The sequence below is a fragment of the Cololabis saira genome, chromosome 10 (assembly GCF_033807715.1).
Source record: "Cololabis saira isolate AMF1-May2022 chromosome 10, fColSai1.1, whole genome shotgun sequence".
Taxonomy (NCBI): Eukaryota; Metazoa; Chordata; class Actinopteri; order Beloniformes; family Belonidae; genus Cololabis; species Cololabis saira.
The window spans coordinates 2,822,520-2,843,623 of record NC_084596.1 but is presented as its reverse complement, the minus strand read 5'-3'; the positions used below and the strand labels follow the sequence as shown (position 1 = coordinate 2,843,623).

At 44.2% G+C, this 21,104-nt stretch overlaps 2 protein-coding genes across 2 annotated transcripts; both read right to left on the bottom strand.

The window, feature by feature from the left end:
* Positions 1-386: 386 nt before the first annotated feature.
* On the bottom strand, positions 387-4,686 carry LOC133451788 (C-C chemokine receptor type 3-like). Its single transcript, XM_061730932.1, has 2 exons — positions 4,616-4,686; positions 387-1,727 (listed from the first exon to the last, which is right to left on the bottom strand). Exon 2 carries the CDS (start codon positions 1,712-1,714, stop codon positions 560-562), a length of 1,155 nt encoding a protein of 384 aa, XP_061586916.1. The 5' UTR covers positions 1,715-1,727; positions 4,616-4,686; the 3' UTR covers positions 387-559.
* Positions 4,687-15,130: 10,444 nt separating this feature from the next.
* On the bottom strand, positions 15,131-16,225 carry LOC133451745 (C-C chemokine receptor type 3-like). The gene has a single exon (XM_061730886.1). The coding sequence runs from the start codon at positions 16,223-16,225 to the stop codon at positions 15,161-15,163; it is 1,065 nt and encodes a 354-aa protein (XP_061586870.1). The 3' UTR covers positions 15,131-15,160.
* Between the last annotated feature and the right edge of the window lie 4,879 nt (positions 16,226-21,104).

Genomic DNA, 21,104 nt, shown 5'->3' with positions numbered 1-21,104 from the left:
TAACAGCAATAGTAATAGCAGTGGTAGTAGTGAGATATGAACAGAACTAAAAGGAGTGTTAAACGTACTAAAAACAACATAAATGAATGTTAATACAAAAGATAACTTATGGACACTAAGGCAATAGAAGCAACATTAAAAAATAAATAAGTAAATAAGTATGAAAAAAATAAATAAATAATGAAACCTTTAAGAGGAAATTAAGAACAATAAAATGACATAAAATAATAAATAAGTAGTGCTAAACAAGTAAAAGGGGACTCAGTTAAAATCTAAATTAAAAAGGTGAGTCTTGAGCCGGCCTTTAAAAGCATGGACAGACTCTCCGGCCCTAAAGCTCCTCCTGCAGGCTGTTCCACAGGCCTGGGCCATAAAAGTGGAATCAGGCTTCACCAAAGGTTTTGGTTCTAACGTTGGGAATAGATAAAAGACCAGTACCGGAGGATCCCACTGAGACCTTTACTTCCACATCAAGAATGGTGTGGAGACTTTCTTGATGAGGAGACCTCCTGAATCATGAGCTACGATCAATCGAAGATAGACTTATCCACAGTAGTATTCACACTTTACTCGTAGCTTTGATGTCATCAACAGAATGTGGTGTCCTCTGGGATGTGGACCTGGTGGTCTGGCTGTCCAAGCTGAGATGTCTCCTCAGATAGGGAATCCTTTTGGCCATCAGTCTTTTGAAGTGACTCTGGAACTTCTTTCCTACAAATGTGTAAAACACAGGACTGATGCAGCAGTACAAGTAGGCGATGTTCCGGGTCACGTACAGGGCGTAGTCTAGACTGTCATCACATGGGTCTTCTTCTGGGCTGGATTGGGATATCTTGATACCTCGAAGGAGGACGACGATATTGAAGGGCGTCCAGCAGACAAAGAAGGTGAAGATGATGACAAATATGAGCTTAATGGCGCGACACCTCTCCTTCAGGCGGGTGGTTTGGATACGTACAGTGATGCAGATGTAGCAGTACATCACCATGATGAGAGGAAAGAGGAAGAAGAGCAGGAACTGTTGATAGGAACTGACCAGGCGCCAGTTGTCCAAGGTGCTCTTCGAGTACCCCGTCTCCTCGCACATGAGTCCGGTTAAAGGGTTCTTAGAAACGTTCCTAAGAACCAGCTCCTTCACACTTGCGAGAATGCTGATGCACCAAACCACCACCGACGCAACGATGGCGTACACTCGCTTCCTGTTCTTGGCAGCCGCCACCGCGTGCACCACGGCCAGGTATCGGTCAAAGGTCATGAGTGTGAGGAAGAGGATGGAGCTGTAGAACCCGATGAAGTAGGCGCTACTGACCATCTTACAGAGAGCAGCACCGAAGATCCACTCGGACAGATGATACCAGGCCCAGAAAGGCAGACTGGAGACAAACAGGATGTTGGAGAGGACCAGATTCAAGAGGAAGATGTTTGTCACCGTGTTGAGCTTCTCGTACTTGTGGATGATGAAGAGGACAAGCCCGTTACCGAGGTAACTCAAGGCGAAGTTGACGTAGTAGAAGACTGGGATGAATCTTGCTCCAAACTCATTGACATTGTTCTTCGCACAGATCTGGACGGTTTCATTGACCACGTAGGTTGGGTCAGTCACGTCCATGGTTTCGGAACTTTCGTTGAACATTTTCATGAAGTAATCGTACTGGTCTTCGAAATCGGCCATGGTTTCTTCCAACATTTTCATGTAGAGATCTAACTCGTCCATGGTGGCGCTTGTCCTGTGCCAAAACAAACATTAGAAAATATTCTAGGTTAGATGACTCATAACCAGACATTTGTGGAAAGAGACACAATATTTGTAAAATGAGAAGTCCTACAGGTCTTAGTGTCATGAAGACACTGTTGTTGTGGAGTGCTCACAGGCCTGGAAAATACCGGCTCTTTAAAATAAGGCTACATTAATAACATCTCTTCTCATTCGTGATGTTTTTTTGTGATTTCCTTTTCTAACTTTTATACATTCATCTCAGTAAAGTGAAAATGATTCCTCTTCCAACAGTGTTTCTCTTGTGTAGATGGTTATACTTTCGATTCTGCCCCATATAGAGACCAATAGTATCACAATTACTTCCCACATAATTGGTTGAGCTTGAGAACAGACATGAACATTTGGTCAAACTGCAGTTGTAATCCAGATCTTACTGGTTTCATCATGGTTTATAAATATATATGGGTATGATCTGCATAGAAATGCCACCTGAGTCTACAGGGTGTACAAAGTTAAAAGTAACGGTCAAAGTGTAGAACTCTGTGGAACCCCCTGACCAAGTCTGCTGAATGAGGAAGACCAGGACCAGTACAGACCACCTGTTGGGATGGTGATCTAAGACCTGCAAGCTGCCTTGTTTTTACATCCAACATCAGGCTTTCCAAGACGTTTAACCGTTTACAGTGTGACTGAGAGCTTTCAGGCTGAAGTCAAGGTAGATGTAGCCAAAACCTGCTGTTCCATACCGACCACCAGGGTCCTGATCCAGATCTGCAGTTCCTCTACCGACCTCTAGGATCTGGATCTGGTTGGCCGCTGTTTCCGAGGTGGTGGTTTGGGAGGGGTTGGGTGATGTGGGGGGTTTAATAAAGGATTTTGGCATGGTGTTAGCTAGGCCTGTGTTGAAAAAAATCGATTCTCCGATTTTAAATCGATTCTCATATTAATTCCTAAAAATCGATTCATATGTCTAAAGATCGATTTAAAAATAAAAAAAAAAAAATTTCATCATTACAACTTTTGGTACTATTTTGTTTATGCCCAAAAAAGGAATATTTTGTTGGACAGGAGAATAACTGGTGCCATGTTTTTGCCTTTAAATATGTTTGAAGGTATGAAAACATTAAAGTTTTCAGTTATAATTGCATAAATTGTCTATATTTCTTTGCTTTATTTACTGTCTTGGGGTTACATTTGCATAAATGTTAAAAACCAAATTCTCATAAATGGGGAAAAATAAAAGCGATTTATTTCGTCCTCTGTTTCCTCCCTGGATCTGTTTGGTAATTCTGACCCACCATGTTTCTGAAAGCAGTTCTCTCAGCATTCTGGGAGCTGATTGGTCCTTACAGCATCATTAGCTGCAATACTTGCTGTTGAATCTCAATATAATACTAGTATTAATATGTTGCAGAACTACAGTCATATCATTCATGCAACAGCTGAAAAAACAGTTTTATTAACACTAACCCAAATCAATATCGGATCGAATCGAATTGGATCGAATCGGATCCTGATAATCGATTCTGAATCTTAAGAATCGGAATCGAATCGATTCTTGATATTTGAATCGATGCCCAGCCCTAGTGTTAGCTGGATTCCAATATTTACAAGGCTCTTCATCCTGTCAGTGAATTCCAGAAGTGGGGAGTCCTGACTGCCTGGAGAGAGAAAGCTGGGTGGGCTCTAGGGGGGGTGAGGGTTGGATTTCTCCGGTTGGGGCTGGGGAGACTCCCCTCATGGGGGCGTTGGGGCTGGGGGAGACTCCCCCTGTTGGGGCTGGGGGAGACTCCCCTCATGGGGCTGGGGGAGACTCCCCTCATGGGGCTGTTGGGGCTGGGGGAGACTCCCCTCATGGGGCTGTTGGGGCTGGGGGAGACTCCCCCTGTTGGGGTGAAGATAAGGATGATGACCCTGCAGTTTCTCTCTGACTCTGTCCTCCGTGGTGAGTCCTTATCTCAGCGTCCTCCCCAGAGCGTCGTCTTAACGGTTGTTCTTGACGGGGGCTGCTTGGTTGTGGTGCGAATGATAAAAATGTTGCAGCTTAGCAACTGTCTTTCTGGCTTGTTCAGACGAGAGTCACCTGCCTTAAAGAGATGTCTGCGACTCCAAAAGATGTTGAAATTGTCAATAAAATTCATTGATTGAGCGGAACATGCATCTTTGAGCCATCTGTAGTTAGTGTTTAGTAAACCTCTAGTTAGTGTTCAGGAAACCTCTAGTTAATGTTTAGTAAACCTCTAGTGGATCTACTTTTTCTTGCTCTTCAGCAGGACGGCCCCCCCTTCTGAACCAGGTCCAGGTCCAGGTTTCTTCCCTCTTAAAGTGGAGTTTTTAGCTGTTGTGGTTTATGTAATAATTGATCTGGGTCAGTTTTTGGTCATTGGAAAGATCATGGAGACCACTTGTGTTGTAGTAGATGCTGTATAAATAAAACTGAACTGAATTGAATTATTTAATAACGTCCAGATTGTTAGAGAACTGCTAATAATCAACACATTAGTGCATCTGCCCGTGATAATATCAATACAACGTGATTTTGAAGGTTTGTAACCAAAGTATAGAAACGTTTTGCACACCGGTTCTGCAGAAAGGTGCGTCGGAGGAGGAAAGCCACAGCCAATTTAAAAAAAGAAAACTCCCGCACACGTTCTTCTCACCAAACTACAGTATTTATTGGGCCAACGTTTCGGTCATCGATCTTTCTCAAGGCATCTATGCCTTGAGAAAGGTCGATGACCAAAACGTCCAATAAATACTGTAGTTTGGTGAGAAGAACGTGTGCAGGAGTTTTCTTTTTTGAAGATTTGTAAGCAGAAATGAGGTTTGAGGGTGTAGGGAGCAGGAGGAAGCTGAGCCCGTTTAAAGCAGTGTGATGTGGATCAGAGGTGAACTCACCAGTGCAGCTCCGTGGAGGTCTGTAGTTCCCCAGCGAGTGCTCAGCTCTGCTGACGGATGGAGGGAAGTCCTGCAACACGCTGCAGCGTCAATGTGGGTGTGTTTCTACGTGGAAGTCAGATAACATAACTGACTTCAGCTGGAAACAGCTTTTCTTCTTGATGTAAAAGCAGGACTTTCTGTCACACGTCTGAAACGGGAACGCAAGCCTTTGAAATCTGCAAGAGAGAAAACAAACGAACAGACAGACACAAGAACAGGCAGAGACACAAACAGCAACCAGTCCAGGGGCCTCATGTGCTAAGAGTGCGTGGATTTCAACGTGAATCCGTGTGACAAACTACAACTACAAAAGGAATACTATTTTATCTGCACCCACTTTGTGATCGACTTTGTTACTGTAGCTTGATTGTTTTCCTCTGGTCGAAGTCGCTTTAAGGGGCAGATGGAGATAACGAGACTAGAGGAACCTGCAGTTCATCTCCTGACCACTAGAGGTCAGTAAATGGTCTGACCCTTGTGCAGGGGTCGGCAACCCGCGGTTCTAGAGCCGCACGCTCTTTAGCGCCGCCCTAGTGGCTTCTGGAGCCTTTTCAAAAATGTTTGACCTTTTTTTTCATTTTTTACATTTTTTTCTCTTTTTTTCTTCCTTTTTCTTTTCTTTTTAATCTAGAAATTTTGACTTTTTTTTTCGACATTTTGACTTTTTTCTCGAAATTGTACTTCAACATTAATTTTGACATTTGGACTTTTTTCTCGAAACTTCGACTTTTTTCTCAACATTTCAACTTTTTTCTCGAGATTGTACTACAACATTAATCTCGACATTTGGACTTTTTTCTCGAAACTTTGACTTTTTTTCTCGACATTTCGACTTTTTTCTCGACATTTCAACTTTTTTCTCTAAATTTCGACTTTTTCCTCGACATTTCGATTTTTTTTCTCGAAATTTGGACTTTTTTCTTGATATTTTGACTTGTTTCTCGACATTTCGCCTTTCGCCATTTGTCTTCATTCTAAGGCTTATACAAGACTTTTCATTTTTTGCGGCTCCAGACATATTTGTTTTTTGTGTTTTTGGTCCAAGATTACTCTAAAACATTTTGGGTAGCCGACCGCTGCCCTAGTGGATCCTCTAGTCCTGCAGGATCCAGACTCTGGTGGATCCTCTAGTCCTGCAGGATCCAGACTCTGGTGGATCCTCTAGACCTGCAGGATCCAGACTCTGGTGGATCCTGTAGTCCTGCAGGATCCAGACTCTGGTGGATCCTCTAGACCTGCAGGATCCAGACTCTGGTGGATCCTCTAGTCCTGCAGGATCCAGACTCTGGTGGATCCTGTAGTCCTGCAGGATCCAGACTCTGGTGGATCCTCTAGACCTGAAGGATCCAGACTCTGGTGGATCCTCTAGACCTGCAGGATCCAGACTCTGCTGGATCCTCTAGTCCTGCAGGATCCAGACTCTGGTGGATCCTCTAGACCTGCAGGATCCAGACTCTGGTGGATCCTCTAGACCTGCAGGATCCAGACTCTGGTGGATCTTCTAGACCTGCAGGATCCAGACTCTGGTGGATCCTCTAGACCTGCAGGATCCAGACTCTGGTGGATCCTCTAGTCCTGCAGGATCCAGACTCTGGTGGATCCTCTAGTCCTGCAGGATCCAGACTCTGGTGGATCCTCTAGTCCTGCAGGATCCAGACTCTGGTGGATCCTCTAGACCTGCAGGATCCAGACTCTGGTGGATCCTCTAGTCCTGCAGGATCCAGACTCTGGTGGATCCTGTAGTCCTGCAGGATCCAGACTCTGGTGGATCCTCTAGTCCTGCAGGATCCAGACTCTGGTGGATCCTGTAGTCCTGCATGATCCAGACTCTGGTGGATCCTCTACTGACCTGCAGGATCCAGACTCTGGTGGATCCTCTAGACCTGCAGGATCCAGACTCTGGTGGATCCTCTAGACCTGCAGGATCCAGACTCTGGTGGATCCTCTAGACCTGCAGGATCCAGACTCTGGTGGATCCTCTAGTCCTGCAGGATCCAGACTCTGGTGGATCCTGTAGTCCTGCAGGATCCAGACTCTGGTGGATCCTCTAGTCCTGCAGGATCCAGACTCTGGTGGATCCTGTAGTCCTGCATGATCCAGACTCTGGTGGATCCTCTACTGACCTGCAGGATCCAGACTCTGGTGGATCCTCTAGACCTGCAGGATCCAGACTCTGCTGGATCCTCTAGTCCTGCAGGATCCAGACTCTGGTGGATCCTCTAGACCTGCAGGATCCAGACTCTGGTGGATCCTCTAGTCCTGCAGGATCCAGACTCTGGTGGATCCTCTAGACCTGCAGGATCCAGACTCTGGTGGATCCTCTAGTCCTGAAGGATCCAGACTCTGGTGGATCCTCTAGACCTGCAGGATCCAGACTCTGGTGGATCCTCTAGTCCTGCAGGATCCAGACTCTGGTGGATCCTCTAGACCTGCAGGATCCAGACTCTGGTGGATCCTCTAGTCCTGAAGGATCCAGACTCTGGTGGATCCTCTAGACCTGCAGGATCCAGACTCTGGTGGATCTTCTAGACCTGCAGGATCCAGACTCTGGTGGATCCTCTAGTCCTGCAGGATCCAGACTCTGGTGGATCCTCTAGTCCTGCAGGATCCAGACTCTGGTGGATCCTCTAGTCCTGCAGGATCCAGACTCTGGTGGATCTTCTAGACCTGCAGGATCCAGACTCTGGTGGATCCTCTAGTCCTGCAGGATCCAGACTCTGGTGGACCCAGTCCTGCAGGATCCAGACTCTGGTGGATCCTCTAGTCCTGCAGGATCCAGACTCTGGTGGATCCTCTAGACCTGCAGGATCCAGACTCTGGTGGATCCTCTAGACCTGCAGGATCCAGACTCTGGTGGATCCTCTAGTCCTGCAGGATCCAGACTCTGGTGGATCCTCTAGTCCTGCAGGATCCAGACTCTGGTGGATCCTCTAGTCCTGCAGGATCCAGACTCTGGTGGATCCTCTAGTCCTGCAGGATCCAGACTCTGGTGGATCCTCTAGACCTGCAGGATCCAGACTCTGGTGGATCCTCTACTGACCTGCAGGATCCAGACTCTGGTGGATCCTCTAGATCTGCAGGATCCAGACTCTGGTGGATCCTCTAGTCCTGCAGGATCCAGACTCTGGTGGATCCTCTAGACCTGCAGGATCCAGACTAATGTCGGCGCTTGTACGCCGGCCGAGACCCGCCATTGCTGAAAATTAAAGAAACGCTACAAATAAAACAAAAAAACGCCGCAAATAAAAAAGCCACAACGGAAGTGAATTACCGGGGACTATTTTTGCTGATGCACCGGTGTTTTTTACGTGAGAGGAGAAGAAGACGAAGAGGACGTAAGTGAAAAGGAAGAAATAAGAAGAGCGAGGAATAAGAAGAACAACGAAGGAGAAAATAAGTGAAAAGGTTAGTGTTCAACGTTGCTACGTGTAATTTTTAATGTGCAACACCGGTGCATCGGCAAAAACAGTCCCCGGTAATTCACTTCCGTTGTGGCTTTTTTATTTGCGTCGTTTTTTTGTTTTATTTGCAGCAGCATTTATTTTATTTGCAGCGTTTACTTTATTTGCTAAGCGTTTCTTTAATTAGCAGCAGCTCTTATGAACTTGTAAATGTACCAGTTCATATTTACGTCACAATAACAGTGAGTAAGACGGGGATTCTGGCTTGAAATGGTTCCAAATGTGTTCACATTTTAAATAACTAAATAAACACAGAATATAAGATGAGTTTAATGTTTCAGGACAAAGAACTGTGGTTAAGGGTCAGTACTTTAGATGTGTACTACAGTAGTACTTTAGAAGGTCAGAACATTCAGTAATGATGCGCCAGACGTTCAAATACTATTAAAGTATTCTGTATTCATTTAAAAAAAGTACAAAAACGTTCTGTTCTTCTGAATTTATGTTAATTCTCCTCTTACACGTGTACTCTTTCCTTATTTGGTCTTTCTGACCACATCCTTCTTGTTTGACAAAATATTTCTCTTTTTCTTTACTGTTATAATATATTGATGATTATTGATGTACATTTTCAGTAACACTGGCTTTTGTTTCAGAACTTCCTTAAAGGATCAAAAACGTTTAGTTTTTCCTGAGTCCAGTTTTACTCTGGTTAAGTGTTTACAGTTATACAGATACCATTAAAGAGTAAAGGTAATAGGTGATTAGTTATAATTACCTGGAACCTTTAATGACCTTAGTTAGTGTTAGTTGTAACAGTTTAGAGAACTTTAATGACCTTGGTTGTAACAGTTTAGAGAGCTTTAATGACCTTAGTTAGTGTTAGTTGGAACAGTTTAGAGAGCTTTAATGACCTTAGTTGTAACAGTTTAGAGAGCTTTAATGGCCTTAGTTGGAACAGTTTAGAGAGCTTTAATGACCTTTGTTGTGCCCGCCCATGTGCCCATGTGAACTCTGAACTTATAAATGATTATGAATTCATGATTGGGTGAACATTTTCAGACCAGTAAAGGCCGAAAGCCATGGTGTGTTTTTATGACCCCCTGCCGCATGCCGCATGCCGCATGCCGCATGGCCTCAGAACAAAGGGAGCAGTGGAAAATCCCCAGAGAAGAGACCCCCTAAAGTTTACGACACCTGGGGGGGATGAGACACTGTGGAAATTCCACTGAAACCAGCAGGGAGTCTGTGATCCCCTGAGGGGCGGACCGGACTTACAGTAAAACCTCCTCCAAAACCTTTAAATACCAGGAGTCCCCAAAAGACGCTCTCTCTTCCGATCAACTTTCCGTCCTGAGCAGCTGGATCTTTTGGCTGCGGGCCAAAGATCCCATCTCCCTCCCACCCCCCAGCTGGGGGGAGGCGGAAGGCCCGCAACGGACCGGGCCTGCGGGGCCCGCCCGTTGAAGCCGCGGTCCGCGGAGCCGCGATCCGCGGGGCTCCGGCTCCCATTAACTCTTGGTCTCAACTTCTCATCCGGAGCTCCGACTCCCACCTCACGTGTCCCCGGCCCCTGGGAGCTGTAAAGGGGGGGAGGGCCGCTTCGAAGCTCGGGCCCTGGTCCAGGGTGAGACCCGTTCCTCTTTCCTAACCTCTGTCTCTACTCTCGAGTTTCTCCTGGAAGGACCTGTGGCCAGCCTGCCCAGCGCAGACTGAGAGGCATCCCGCCGCCCCGTCCGGGGCCACGCGCTCATCAGCCCAACGGTAACCCGCACGTCCCCGAAGTGGACCCGCCCCGCGCGCACCAGAGACGACGTGAGAGCCTCCGAACCGGGGGGGGGAGTGCCGGCTGCTTCACGCTGCACCACCGTCCTCTTTTGATTCCAGAGTCAGGAGGAGGAGCGGGAGAGGCGGGAGATCTCTTGGGTTGGGGACTCCGGCCAAAGACCCGGCAGGAACCCCTGATCAGCACCCGGAGACCCGAGGAGGCGTCAGGTTTTGAGACCTGGGTGTATGAGTTTAACTGGGAGTGTTTCAGAGCTAAATCTGTGTTCAGAGCTGAGATTACACCAGCATCATTATCATGACTGTTGTCATTAATTTGTAGTCACCACTTTCTGCTAGTCATTCATGCTTTAAAGCGCCGTTTCGCCAGTTGATCACGGTTTAAACACCGGGATCACCATCCGGTCTTACAGTCCCGCCATCTTTAAACACCGCAGCCATCTTTGTGCAGCCACAATGTTTTAAACCGTAGATGTTCGTTGATATCATGTTTGTTATTGCATTTGATTTCTTTTACATCCCATGCACTTAACTTTCATTTCATTTTTATTGATTGTTGTTTTTCTTAATTAATGGTTTTATAATGATGTAGTGTGCCATCAGGATTTATTTGGGTATTTAATTACATCTGCTTTGATACCCGTGTGTAAATAAATTCTGATTGATTTTTAATGAGTGGTTTCTGTTGTTTCATGCAAGTTTCGGTCACAAACTGATTGTTTGAGCAGAGCCAGTGCTCGAATCTCACTCCTTCAATTATATTATACTATACTTAAACCTTAATCATCTGAGACTGATTTTCTGCTGTTAAGTTATCATTTTTCCCCGGATTAAGGCCCCGGGGTGGTGCCCCTACGAGAATTATTATCATTTTGATAATTCAATTTGATAAATAATCGACTTTATTAATTATTAATAATTATTAATAATATTCATTAATAGCCTTCGATAACTGTTCAGCTTAGCTACCTGAGTTGCACAACACCTTGGTTAGTGTTAGTTGTAACAGTTTAGAGAACTTTAATGACCTTAGTTAGTGTTAGTTGGAACAGTTTAGAGAGCTTTAATGACCGTAGTTAGTGTTAATTGTAACAGTTTAGAGAGCTTTAATGGCCTTAGTTAGTGTTAATTGTAACAGTTTAGAGAGCTTTAATGACCTTAGTTAGTGTTATTTGTAACAGTTTAGACCCCCCCCCCTCCACGTCTAGACTCGGGTCCAGAACTTTCCATCTTAGAGTCTAACATTGACTGGCTTTACACATCTTTATACACATCTTTATTATGTCATTCATATCCTGTTCTAGAGAAAAACGGTACATAAAAACAATCATAAACATTTTGCCATACGTACCTTTGCAAAAGTACAAAAAATTTAAAATAGAAAACACCAAGGTGCATATTTTACCGTTCAAATGTTTTGGGGAAGCAGAACAAAAAGAAAAGAAACACAATTTGAGGAAATACGTATAAAAGTTCACTGCAAACACTATTCATACTGCACAAACAACTTCTCTCATTCAAATGAATCAGAATGTATTTACACAAGTGTTAAAAGATAATGAAATAACGCTTGGGATGCCTAAACTACACATAAGAAAACTAAACATTAAACACAAACTTCAGATCATCTACGTGTGTGTGTGTGTGTGTGTGTGCGTGCGTGCGTGCGTGCGTGCGTGCGTGCGTGCGTGCGTGCGTGCGTGCGTGCGTGCGTGCGTGCGTGCGTGCGTGCGTGCGTGCGTGCGTGCGTGCGTGCGTGCGTGCGTGCGTGTGTTTAACACATGTGGTGTGGCAAATGAAAGATGGGAGAGAGAAAGAGGGGGATTGTAGCTCCTATAATGTAATAATTTCACCCTATAATGTAATAATTTCACCCTATAATGTAATAATTTCATCCTATAATGTAATAATTTCACCCTATAATGTAATAATTTCATCCTATAATGTAATAATTTAATCCTATAATATAATAATTTCCTCCTATAATGTAATAATTTCACCCTATAATGTAATAATTTCATCCTATAATGTAATAATTTCACCCTATAATGTAATAATTTCACCCTATAATGTAATAATTTCATCCTATAATGTAATAATTTCACCCTATAATGTAATAATTTCATCCTATAATGTAATAATTTAATCCTATAATATAATAATTTCCTCCTATAATGTAATAATTTCACCCTATAATGTAATAATTTCACCCTATAATGTAATAATTTCATCCTATAATGTAATAATTTCACCCTATAATGTAATAATTTCATCCTATAATGTAATAATTTCACCCTATAATGTAATAATTTCACCCTATAATGTAATAATTTCATCCTATAATGTAATAATTTCACCCTATAATGTAATAATTTCATCCTATAATGTAATAATTTCCTGAAAATGTAATAGAATTTGCACTTAACTGAATTGAAAATGTAATAAAACCCAATAATGTAATAACTTCCCCAAAAATGTAATAAAATATCCTGACGGATATTGTAATAACATTTTTACCAATAATGTAATACCTTATTACGTTTTTGGAAATGTATTCCATGCTACTAAAAGTCTGCAATTTAACCCAATAATCATTCTGGTGTTTCAAATCCAGCATATATAACATTCTTAGATTCTTAAAACACAAAATGTAGAACTCTGGACTGAAAATGAACATATATATTACATTATTTGTCAAGTATTACATTATCAGTTTTGGAAGAAAAAAAAAGACCCACCTGAATATGTAATAAATTCCCATTAATATAATAAGGTATTACATTATCGGTAAAAATGTTATTACAATATCAGTCAGGATATTTTATTACATTATTAGTGAAGTTATTACATTATTGGATTTTATTACATTTTCGATTGAGTTAAGTGCAAATTTTATTACATTTTCCGGCGTTATTACATTTTCAGGAAATTATTACATTATAGGGTGAAATTATGACATTATAGGGTGAAATTATGATATTATAGGGTGAAATTATGACATTATAGGAAATTATGACATTATAGGGTGAAATTATGACATTATAGGGTGAAATTATGACATTATAGGGTGATCCACAGTCGTATCCACACGTTACTCGTAGCTTTGCTGTGAGCTGAAAACTCTCAGGAGAACGTGGTTCCGCTAGGGTCGCCACCCGTCCCTTGAAACACGGAATTGTTACGTAACTGGGAATTAAAAGTTGCGTTCCGCATTGAATCTATTCGAACATATATTATGCTCTTATTTATTGATGTCATAATATGCAGGCGAAGGTCGGAAAATTTTAATATATTGCAAAACTTCATTCGTAGTAAATTCAACTAAAGTTGAAACAAATATATTATTTCCCACTACATTTAAAGTGAGATATTTCAAGCCTTTATTTGTTATAATGTTGGTGATTATGGCTCACAGTTTATGAAAACCCTAAATAAAAAATTAGAATATTTAATGAAATCAATAAAGAATTAAATCATCAAAATTACAACAAATAAAGGTTTAACATATATTGCTTTGCATGTAATGAGACTACCTGCCCTGCTGCTGCTGATTTTTGTCCTGTCTTGTCTTTCAGAGCCTCTCTTTTTCACTCCTTTCAAATTCTACAATCATAGAATTGATTAACTGGTCTCTCAGCACAATTGACCAAATTTTTGCGACGAGAAGTCAGGGGGTAAGGGAGCCCTCTTGCCCCGATGGGATGTTTTTTGCCGGATACACAATGGACTCCTGGAAACATTGGAGGCCTTTGTGTCTGGCGATCCTTCCTGGACGTTGAAGATGCTTCATAATTGGATTTATGATAGCAGGATTTCTGCTAATTGGAGTTGGGGGATTCCTAGTCTATCGACAAACACGTAAGTCGTCGACAGCTGTTCTGGCTCTTTCTGAGCTGCCGGACGTGGCTGAGGGGAATAGCTCTGCGACTAACACTCAGACTTTAACGCTGGGGGAGCAAAACCGCAAGCTGGATGTGATTCTTGAACAGAATCGCAGTCTGGCGGCGGCCTTTGAACTCATTGGCAAGATGGATAAGACCTTGGAGAAGTTGGAAGCTCGGCTTGGCGGGAATTGATCACAAATTCGTCTGTTTGGAGTCGCCATTGATGAACCAGAGACTAAAGGCAGATGGATCATTACTGGAGTCTGCCTGTTCTTTCAATACAATTGTTGATTCTATAATCTGGCCTTGGCAGGGCGGTTTTTGGCCGATCGCTCTGGTCACAATCTCCCTGGTGGAATGTAAACAAGTTGCTCTGCCCCCACTAATCCCTCCCCTCTCAGGAACATCTGTGGACCTGGATCAGAACTGTACCGAGCCGTCTGATAACATCAAGGACATTGGCTGAGGAGCAGCTCTGAGGCGAAGTTCACAGACTTACCTCTTACACACACACAATGATAAATACACCATCCTTTATAGTCAACGCCTTCCTCGGCTCCCCCCTCTTATCAGCCCCCCCCCAACACAGTCAACAGGTTTGAGAGCCGCGCCAATGGCTGCGGTGCTCACTTGGGGTACTGTGCCGGGATCCCCCCCGCCCATAGAACCACCCCCCCCCCCCCCCCCCCCACACACACACACATGTGCAAGTCTTGTGATGATGATGTTAAATTTGTCATGTTGCTTTCTGTGCTGAGGTTTTTTTTTGCACTTTCACACTGTGTATTTACACACAGTGTGTGGATGCCTTTTTTTCCCTCCTCCCTCCCCAATGTCATCCTTTCTCTGATCTGTTCTCACCAGTTCACTCATGTTTCATGTAATTTGTTTTGTCTGTTGTCTTGATGGGTTGTACTGGTTGTCATCTCACTGTGCTGGGACGCCAGACCAGCGACAATAAAGCTATTCATTCATTCATTCATTCATTCATTCATTCATTCATTCATTCATTCATAGCATAGGAGGATATTTCCGTTGCTAGTATGGTTGTCTGTCTGTACAGTCATGCAAGTTCAATGCTATTAAAGCACTTTAAACTTTAAACCAAAGAATTTAGTTTTTTCATATAAAATAAATACATTTCTATGCACTTTAGAAGTTTTGGGGATGTCCCTTTTTTTTGGCTCCTGTGCTGCTGAAATCGGGGCGTCCCTTATTTCAATTTCTGAAAGGTGGCGACCGTAGCTTCCGGTCTTGGTCAGTGAGAAGAGGGAAGTCACATTAGTCCTAGGATTCCTGGCGCCATGAGAAAGTTATCTGAAGGCTTCTTATGACGGAGATGTGATGATGGGGGGGATCAGTCGTGCAGCGTAAAGGCACGTTAGTCGCACTAGGTTCCACCCCGGGCCGGATCATCACTGATGGTGTGGTCATTACTCGTGAACAGAATGTGGGGTCCTCTGGGATGTGGACCTGGTGGTCTGGCTGTCCAAGCTGAGATGTCTCCTCAGACAGGGAATCCTCTTGGCCATCAGTCTTTTGAAGTGACTCTGGAACTTCTTTCCTACAAATGTGTAAAACACAGGACTGATGCAGCAGTACAAGTAGGCGATGTTCCGGGTCACGTACAGGGCGTAGTCTAAACTGTCATCACATGGGTCTTCTTCTGGGCTGGATTGAGAGATCTTGATACCTCGAAGGAGGACGACGATATTGAAGGGCGTCCAGCAGACAAAGAAGGTGAAGATGATGACAAATATGAGCTTAATGGCGCGACACCTCTCCTTCAGTTGGGTGGTTAGGACACGCACAGTGATGCAGATGTAGCAGTACATCACCATGATGAGAGGAAAGAGGAAGAAGAGCAGGAACTGTTGATAGGAACTGACCAGGCGCCAGTTGTCCATGATGCTCTTCGAGTACCCTGTCTCCTCGCACATGAGTCCGGTTAAAGGGTTCTTAGAAACGTTCCTAAGAACCAGCTCCTTCACACTTGCGAGAATGCTGATGCACCAAACCACCACCGACGCGATGATGGCGTACACTCGCTTCCTGCTCTTGGCAGCCGCCACCGCGTGCACCACGGCCAGGTATCGGTCAAAGGTCATGAGTGTGAGGAAGAGGATGGAGCTGTAGAACCCGATGAAGTAGGCGCTACTGACCATCTTACAGAGAGCAGCGCCGAAGATCCACTCGGACAGATGATACCAGGCCCAGAAAGGCAGACTGGAGGCAAACAGGATGTTGGAGAGGACCAGATTCAAGAGGAAGATGTTTGTCACCGTGTTGAGCTTCTCGTACTTGTGGATGATGAAGAGGACAAGCCCGTTACCGAGGTAACTCAAGGCGAAGTTGACGTAGTAGAAGACTGGGATGAATCTTGCTCCAAACTCGTTGACGTCTTCCTTCGTACAGAGCTGGACGGTTTCATTGACCACGTAATCCAGATCGGCAGTGGTTCCATTGAGTCCCGGAAGGATCCAATATTCATAATCCATGTTGCTGTTTGTCCTGCGGTGAAACATAAAAGAGCCAAGTTAGTCAGATTGATGCTTGGTTATGCTCAGTCACCTAGCTGGAACCTCTGGCACACATCCACCCTACGTTCAGATGTCAACCGTCCTCCTTCTAGACGTGGTCTTGATCGTAAGACAACGTCCCTCGAACATACCGACGAGGACTAGTTGTACTAGTGAACCTACGGTGATTAGCTGGATATGTGATTTCTCTCAGCGTGACCTCAGAAGTCTGTGCTGAATTCGAAGCCTGAGATCATGTGATTCTTGAGTTCCCATCAGCAGGATGGAACCAGAACCCTTTTGATTTAATCAAAGACGTTTGGCGGCTTAAGTTTGATTCTTTTCGTCCACAACTCGTTCGCCGGGGGACGAGCGGAGTATTCTTAAAACAGCCGGGCATTGATTAATTTCCCTTCAGGGATTAAACGAGTGTTTTGAATGGATCTTAATGTTAAAGACGAATTCATCAAGAAACAAGTACTCAAGACATTATTGTGAAAAACTTCTTTAGAACACGAGCCAATGGCAACTAGAAGGAATATTTTAAATTTATGATTGATTTTATGGGAAAAAGTGACAATTTTCCATAAAATTTGAAGAGAAAAGTTTGGAGTTTTGTGAGAATGCACATTCCCATCAGTCATCCCAATATTCCCATCAATCATCCCACCATTCCCATCAGTCATCCCACCATTCCCATCAATCATCCCAATATTCCCATCAATCATCCCACCATTCCAATCAGTCATCCCACCATTCCCATTAATCATCCCACCATTCCCATCAGCCATCCCACCATTCCCATCAGTCATCCCACCATTCCCATCAATCATCCCACCATTCCCATCAATCATCCCACCATTCCAATCAGTCATCCCACCATTCCCATTAATCATCCCACCATTCCCATCAATCATCCCACCATTCCCATCAATCATCCCACCATTCCCATCAGCCATCCCACCATTCCCATCAGTCATCCCACCATTCCCATCAATCATCCCACCATTCCCATCAATCATCCCACCATTCCCATCAGCCATCCCACCATTCCCATCAGTCATCCCACCATTCCCATCAATCATCCCACCATTCCCATCAGCCATCCCACCATTCCCATCAGTCATCCCACCATTCCCATCAATCATCCCACCATTCCCATCAATCATCCCACCATTCCCATCAGCCATCCCACCATTCCCATCAGTCATCCCACCATTCCCATCAATCATCCCACCATTCCCATCAATCATCCCACCATTCCCATCAGCCATCCCACCATTCCCATCAGTCATCCCACCATTCCCATCAGTCATCCCACCATTCCCATCAGTCATCCCACCATTCCCATCAGTCATCCCAACATTCCCATCAGTCATCCCACCATTCCCATCAGTCATCCCACCATTCCCATCAATCATCCCACCATTCCCATCAGTCATCCCACCATTCCCATCAGTCATCCCACCATTCCCATCAATCATCCCACCATTCCCATCAATCATCCCACCATTCCCATCAGCCATCCCACAATTCCCATCAGTCATCCCACCATTCCCATCAATCATCCCACCATTCCCATCAATCATCCCACCATTCCCATCAGTCATCCCACCATTCCCATCAGTCATCCCACCATTCCCATCAGCCATCCCACCATTCCCATCAGCCATCCCACCATTCCCATCAGTCATCCCACCATTCCCATCAATCATCCCACCATTCCCATCAGTCATCCCACCATTCCCATCAGTCATCCCACCATTCCCATCAGTCATCCCACCATTCCCATCAGTCATCCCAACATTTTGGTTCCTGTGCAATATAATTTATCTCCGCGCACTAAGCACTTTAAAATATAAACACTTTAACATATATCCACTATAACTGTACTCTACTGTTTAGACTCGTTTACACACTGGTCGTTGGTCTCCTGTTTTTATTCTTTGTACTGAGTTTCGTGTTGTGTTGTGGTATTATGTGTTTCTGTCTTTGTTTTTTCTTATTCCTTGTACTGATTTTCGTGTTGTGTTGTGGTATTATGTGTTTCTGTCTTTGTTTTTTCTTATTCCTTGTACTGATTTTCGTGTTGTGTTGTGGTATTATGTGTTTCTGTCTTTGTTTTTTCTGATTTGTTTATGTTCATGTTACCATCAACCTGCCAGGGGACTACAGATGGAAATTAGCCTGAGGCTATAATCTGGCATATTTACATGTGAATGTTCATTAATATGCACTGTCCCATTTTAAATAAATAAATAAATGAAATGAAATCATCCCACCATTCCCATCAGTCATCCCACCATTCCCATCAATCATCCCACCATTCCCATCAGTCATCCCAATATTCCCATCAATCATCCCACCATTCCCATCAGCCATCCCACCATTCCCATCAGCCATTCCCATCAATCATCCCACCATTCCCATCAGCCATTCCCATCAATCATCCCAACATTCCCATCAGTCATCACACCATTCCCATCATTCATCCCACCATTCCCATCAGTCATCACACCATTCCCATCAATCATCCCACCATTCCCATCAGTCATTCCCATCAGTCATTCCCATCAATCATCCCACCATTCCCATCAATCATCCCACCATTCCCATCAATCATCCCACCATTCCCATCAGTCATCCCAACATTCCCATCAATCATCCCACCATTCCCATCAGTCATTCCCATAATTCATCCCAATATTCCCATCAATCATCCCACCATTCCCATCAGTCATTCCCATCAATCATCCCAATATTCCCATCAATCATCACACCATTCCCATCATTCATCACACCATTCCCATCAGTCATCACACCATTCCCATCAATCATCCCACCATTCCCATCAGTCATTCCCATCAGTCATTCCCATCAGTCATTCCCATCAATCATCACACCATTCCCATCAATCCTCCCACCATTCCCATCAGTCATTCCCATCAATCATCCCAATATTCCCATCAGTCATCACACCATTCCCATCAATCATCCCACCATTCCCATCAGTCATTCCCATCAATCATCCCAATATTCCCATCAGTCATCCCACCATTCCCATCAATCATCCCACCATTCCCATCGGTCATCCCACCATTCCCATCAATCATCCCACCATTCCCATCAATCATCCCACCATTCCCATCAGTCATCCCACCATTCCCATCAATCATCCCACCATTCCCATCAGTCATTCCCATCAATCATCCCACCATCCCCATCAATCATCACACCATTCCCATCAATCATCCCAATATTCCCATCAGTCATCCCACCATTCCCATCAGTCATTCCCATCAATCATCCCAATATTCCCATCAGTCATCACACCATTCCCATCATTCATCCCACCATTCCCATCAATCGTCCCAACATTCCCATCAATCATCCCACCATTCCCATCAGTCATTCCCATCAATCATCCCAATATTCCCATCGGTCATCCCACCATTCCCATCAATCATTCCCATCAATCATCCCACCATTCCCATCAATCATCCCACCATTCCCATCAATCATCCCACCATTCCCATCAATCATCCCACCATTCCCATCAATCATCCCACCATTCCCATCAATCATCCCAACATTCCCATCAGTCATCCTACCAACCCAGAAACGGAGTTCAGTGACCTGGACCAGCGTTTCCGTGGAGACCTGGTTGGATGTGTAAAATCTTAGAACTGAAAGAGTCGACAACGATGATGAAATAGTTTAAATATGACAAAGATCAGCAGTGTGTGGGATGAGCTCGGTTATTGATTCCTTATTGGTTCAACGACCGTTACCGTCGAGTCGGTTGACAGTTTTTCTGTTTCCTGATTGATTCCCGGCAGATTTTTGCATTATTCCAGGTTGGTGGACAGTTGGACTCGTGGATCCTCGGAGGATTCTCACATTTTCTTTTGAAGACAGTTTTCCCCTCTGGTTTCTGACTGTACCTCACTTTGGAGGTACGTCTCAGATGGATGCTGCATGTAAAGGATGTGGCTTTGCACCAACTGACACCTCCATCACATCGTTCTGAGCTTGTTGTCTTGTTTTTTTTATTATATATTTCCTGCTGAAAAATCGAGAAGAGGAACTGCTGACGGAAGCGGTGTGACTCGCTCAGCTGTTGAGTAACATCAGTTCTCAGAAATGATTCGCTACCTAGGATCATCACCGGTCAGAAAACGATCAGAAGTTGTTGGATAAAAGGTACATTCTCGTCAGGAAGCGCCGGAAAAAAAGAATAAATCATTAATCCTATTTTAGTCCCAATAGATCATAAAAGACATCAGATGTTGAAACTGAGACATTTGACCGTTTCACATCTCATTTTGACCAACCAACCAACAGGCACCAGGAAGACCCAAGAGGAACCAGGAAGGAACCAGGAAGGAACCAGGAGGAACCAGGAAGGAACCAGGAAGCAAGCAGGAAGAACCTGAATGGACCAGGAGGAATCAGAATTGATCAGGAGGAACCAGGAAGGAATCTAGGTAGTGTAAACTCTAGTGTGTTAGAGTCAGTAGTCATAGTTGCAGCTATAGAACAAGACTATAATAGTTAGTCTCAAATATAGCTTGGTGGTAGATATGCTGCTATAGGCCTATGCTGCAGGGGGGACATGATCCACTGGGCGGTGCCTCTCACCCTTCTTCACCTCTCCTCTTCCCTTCCTCTCTTCTCCATTTCCATTTTTATTTATTATAAATATCTCATAGCTATCATTTTTGTCCATCGTTCCTGTAGTTTCTTGTGCCGGCCCCCCTTTTTTCTCTTTTGTGCATGTTTGCAGGCCGGAGCTTCGGGAGCTGCGTTCTGGCCTGCGGCCCCCCACCCCCCCCGCCCCCTCTGGTCATCCCGCTGC

Coding starts and splice junctions, on each gene's coding strand:
- LOC133451788 (XM_061730932.1), bottom strand. CDS start 1,714: ATGGACGAGTTAGATCTCTACATGAAAATGTTGGAAGAAACCATGGCC.
- LOC133451745 (XM_061730886.1), bottom strand. CDS start 16,225: ATGGATTATGAATATTGGATCCTTCCGGGACTCAATGGAACCACTGCC.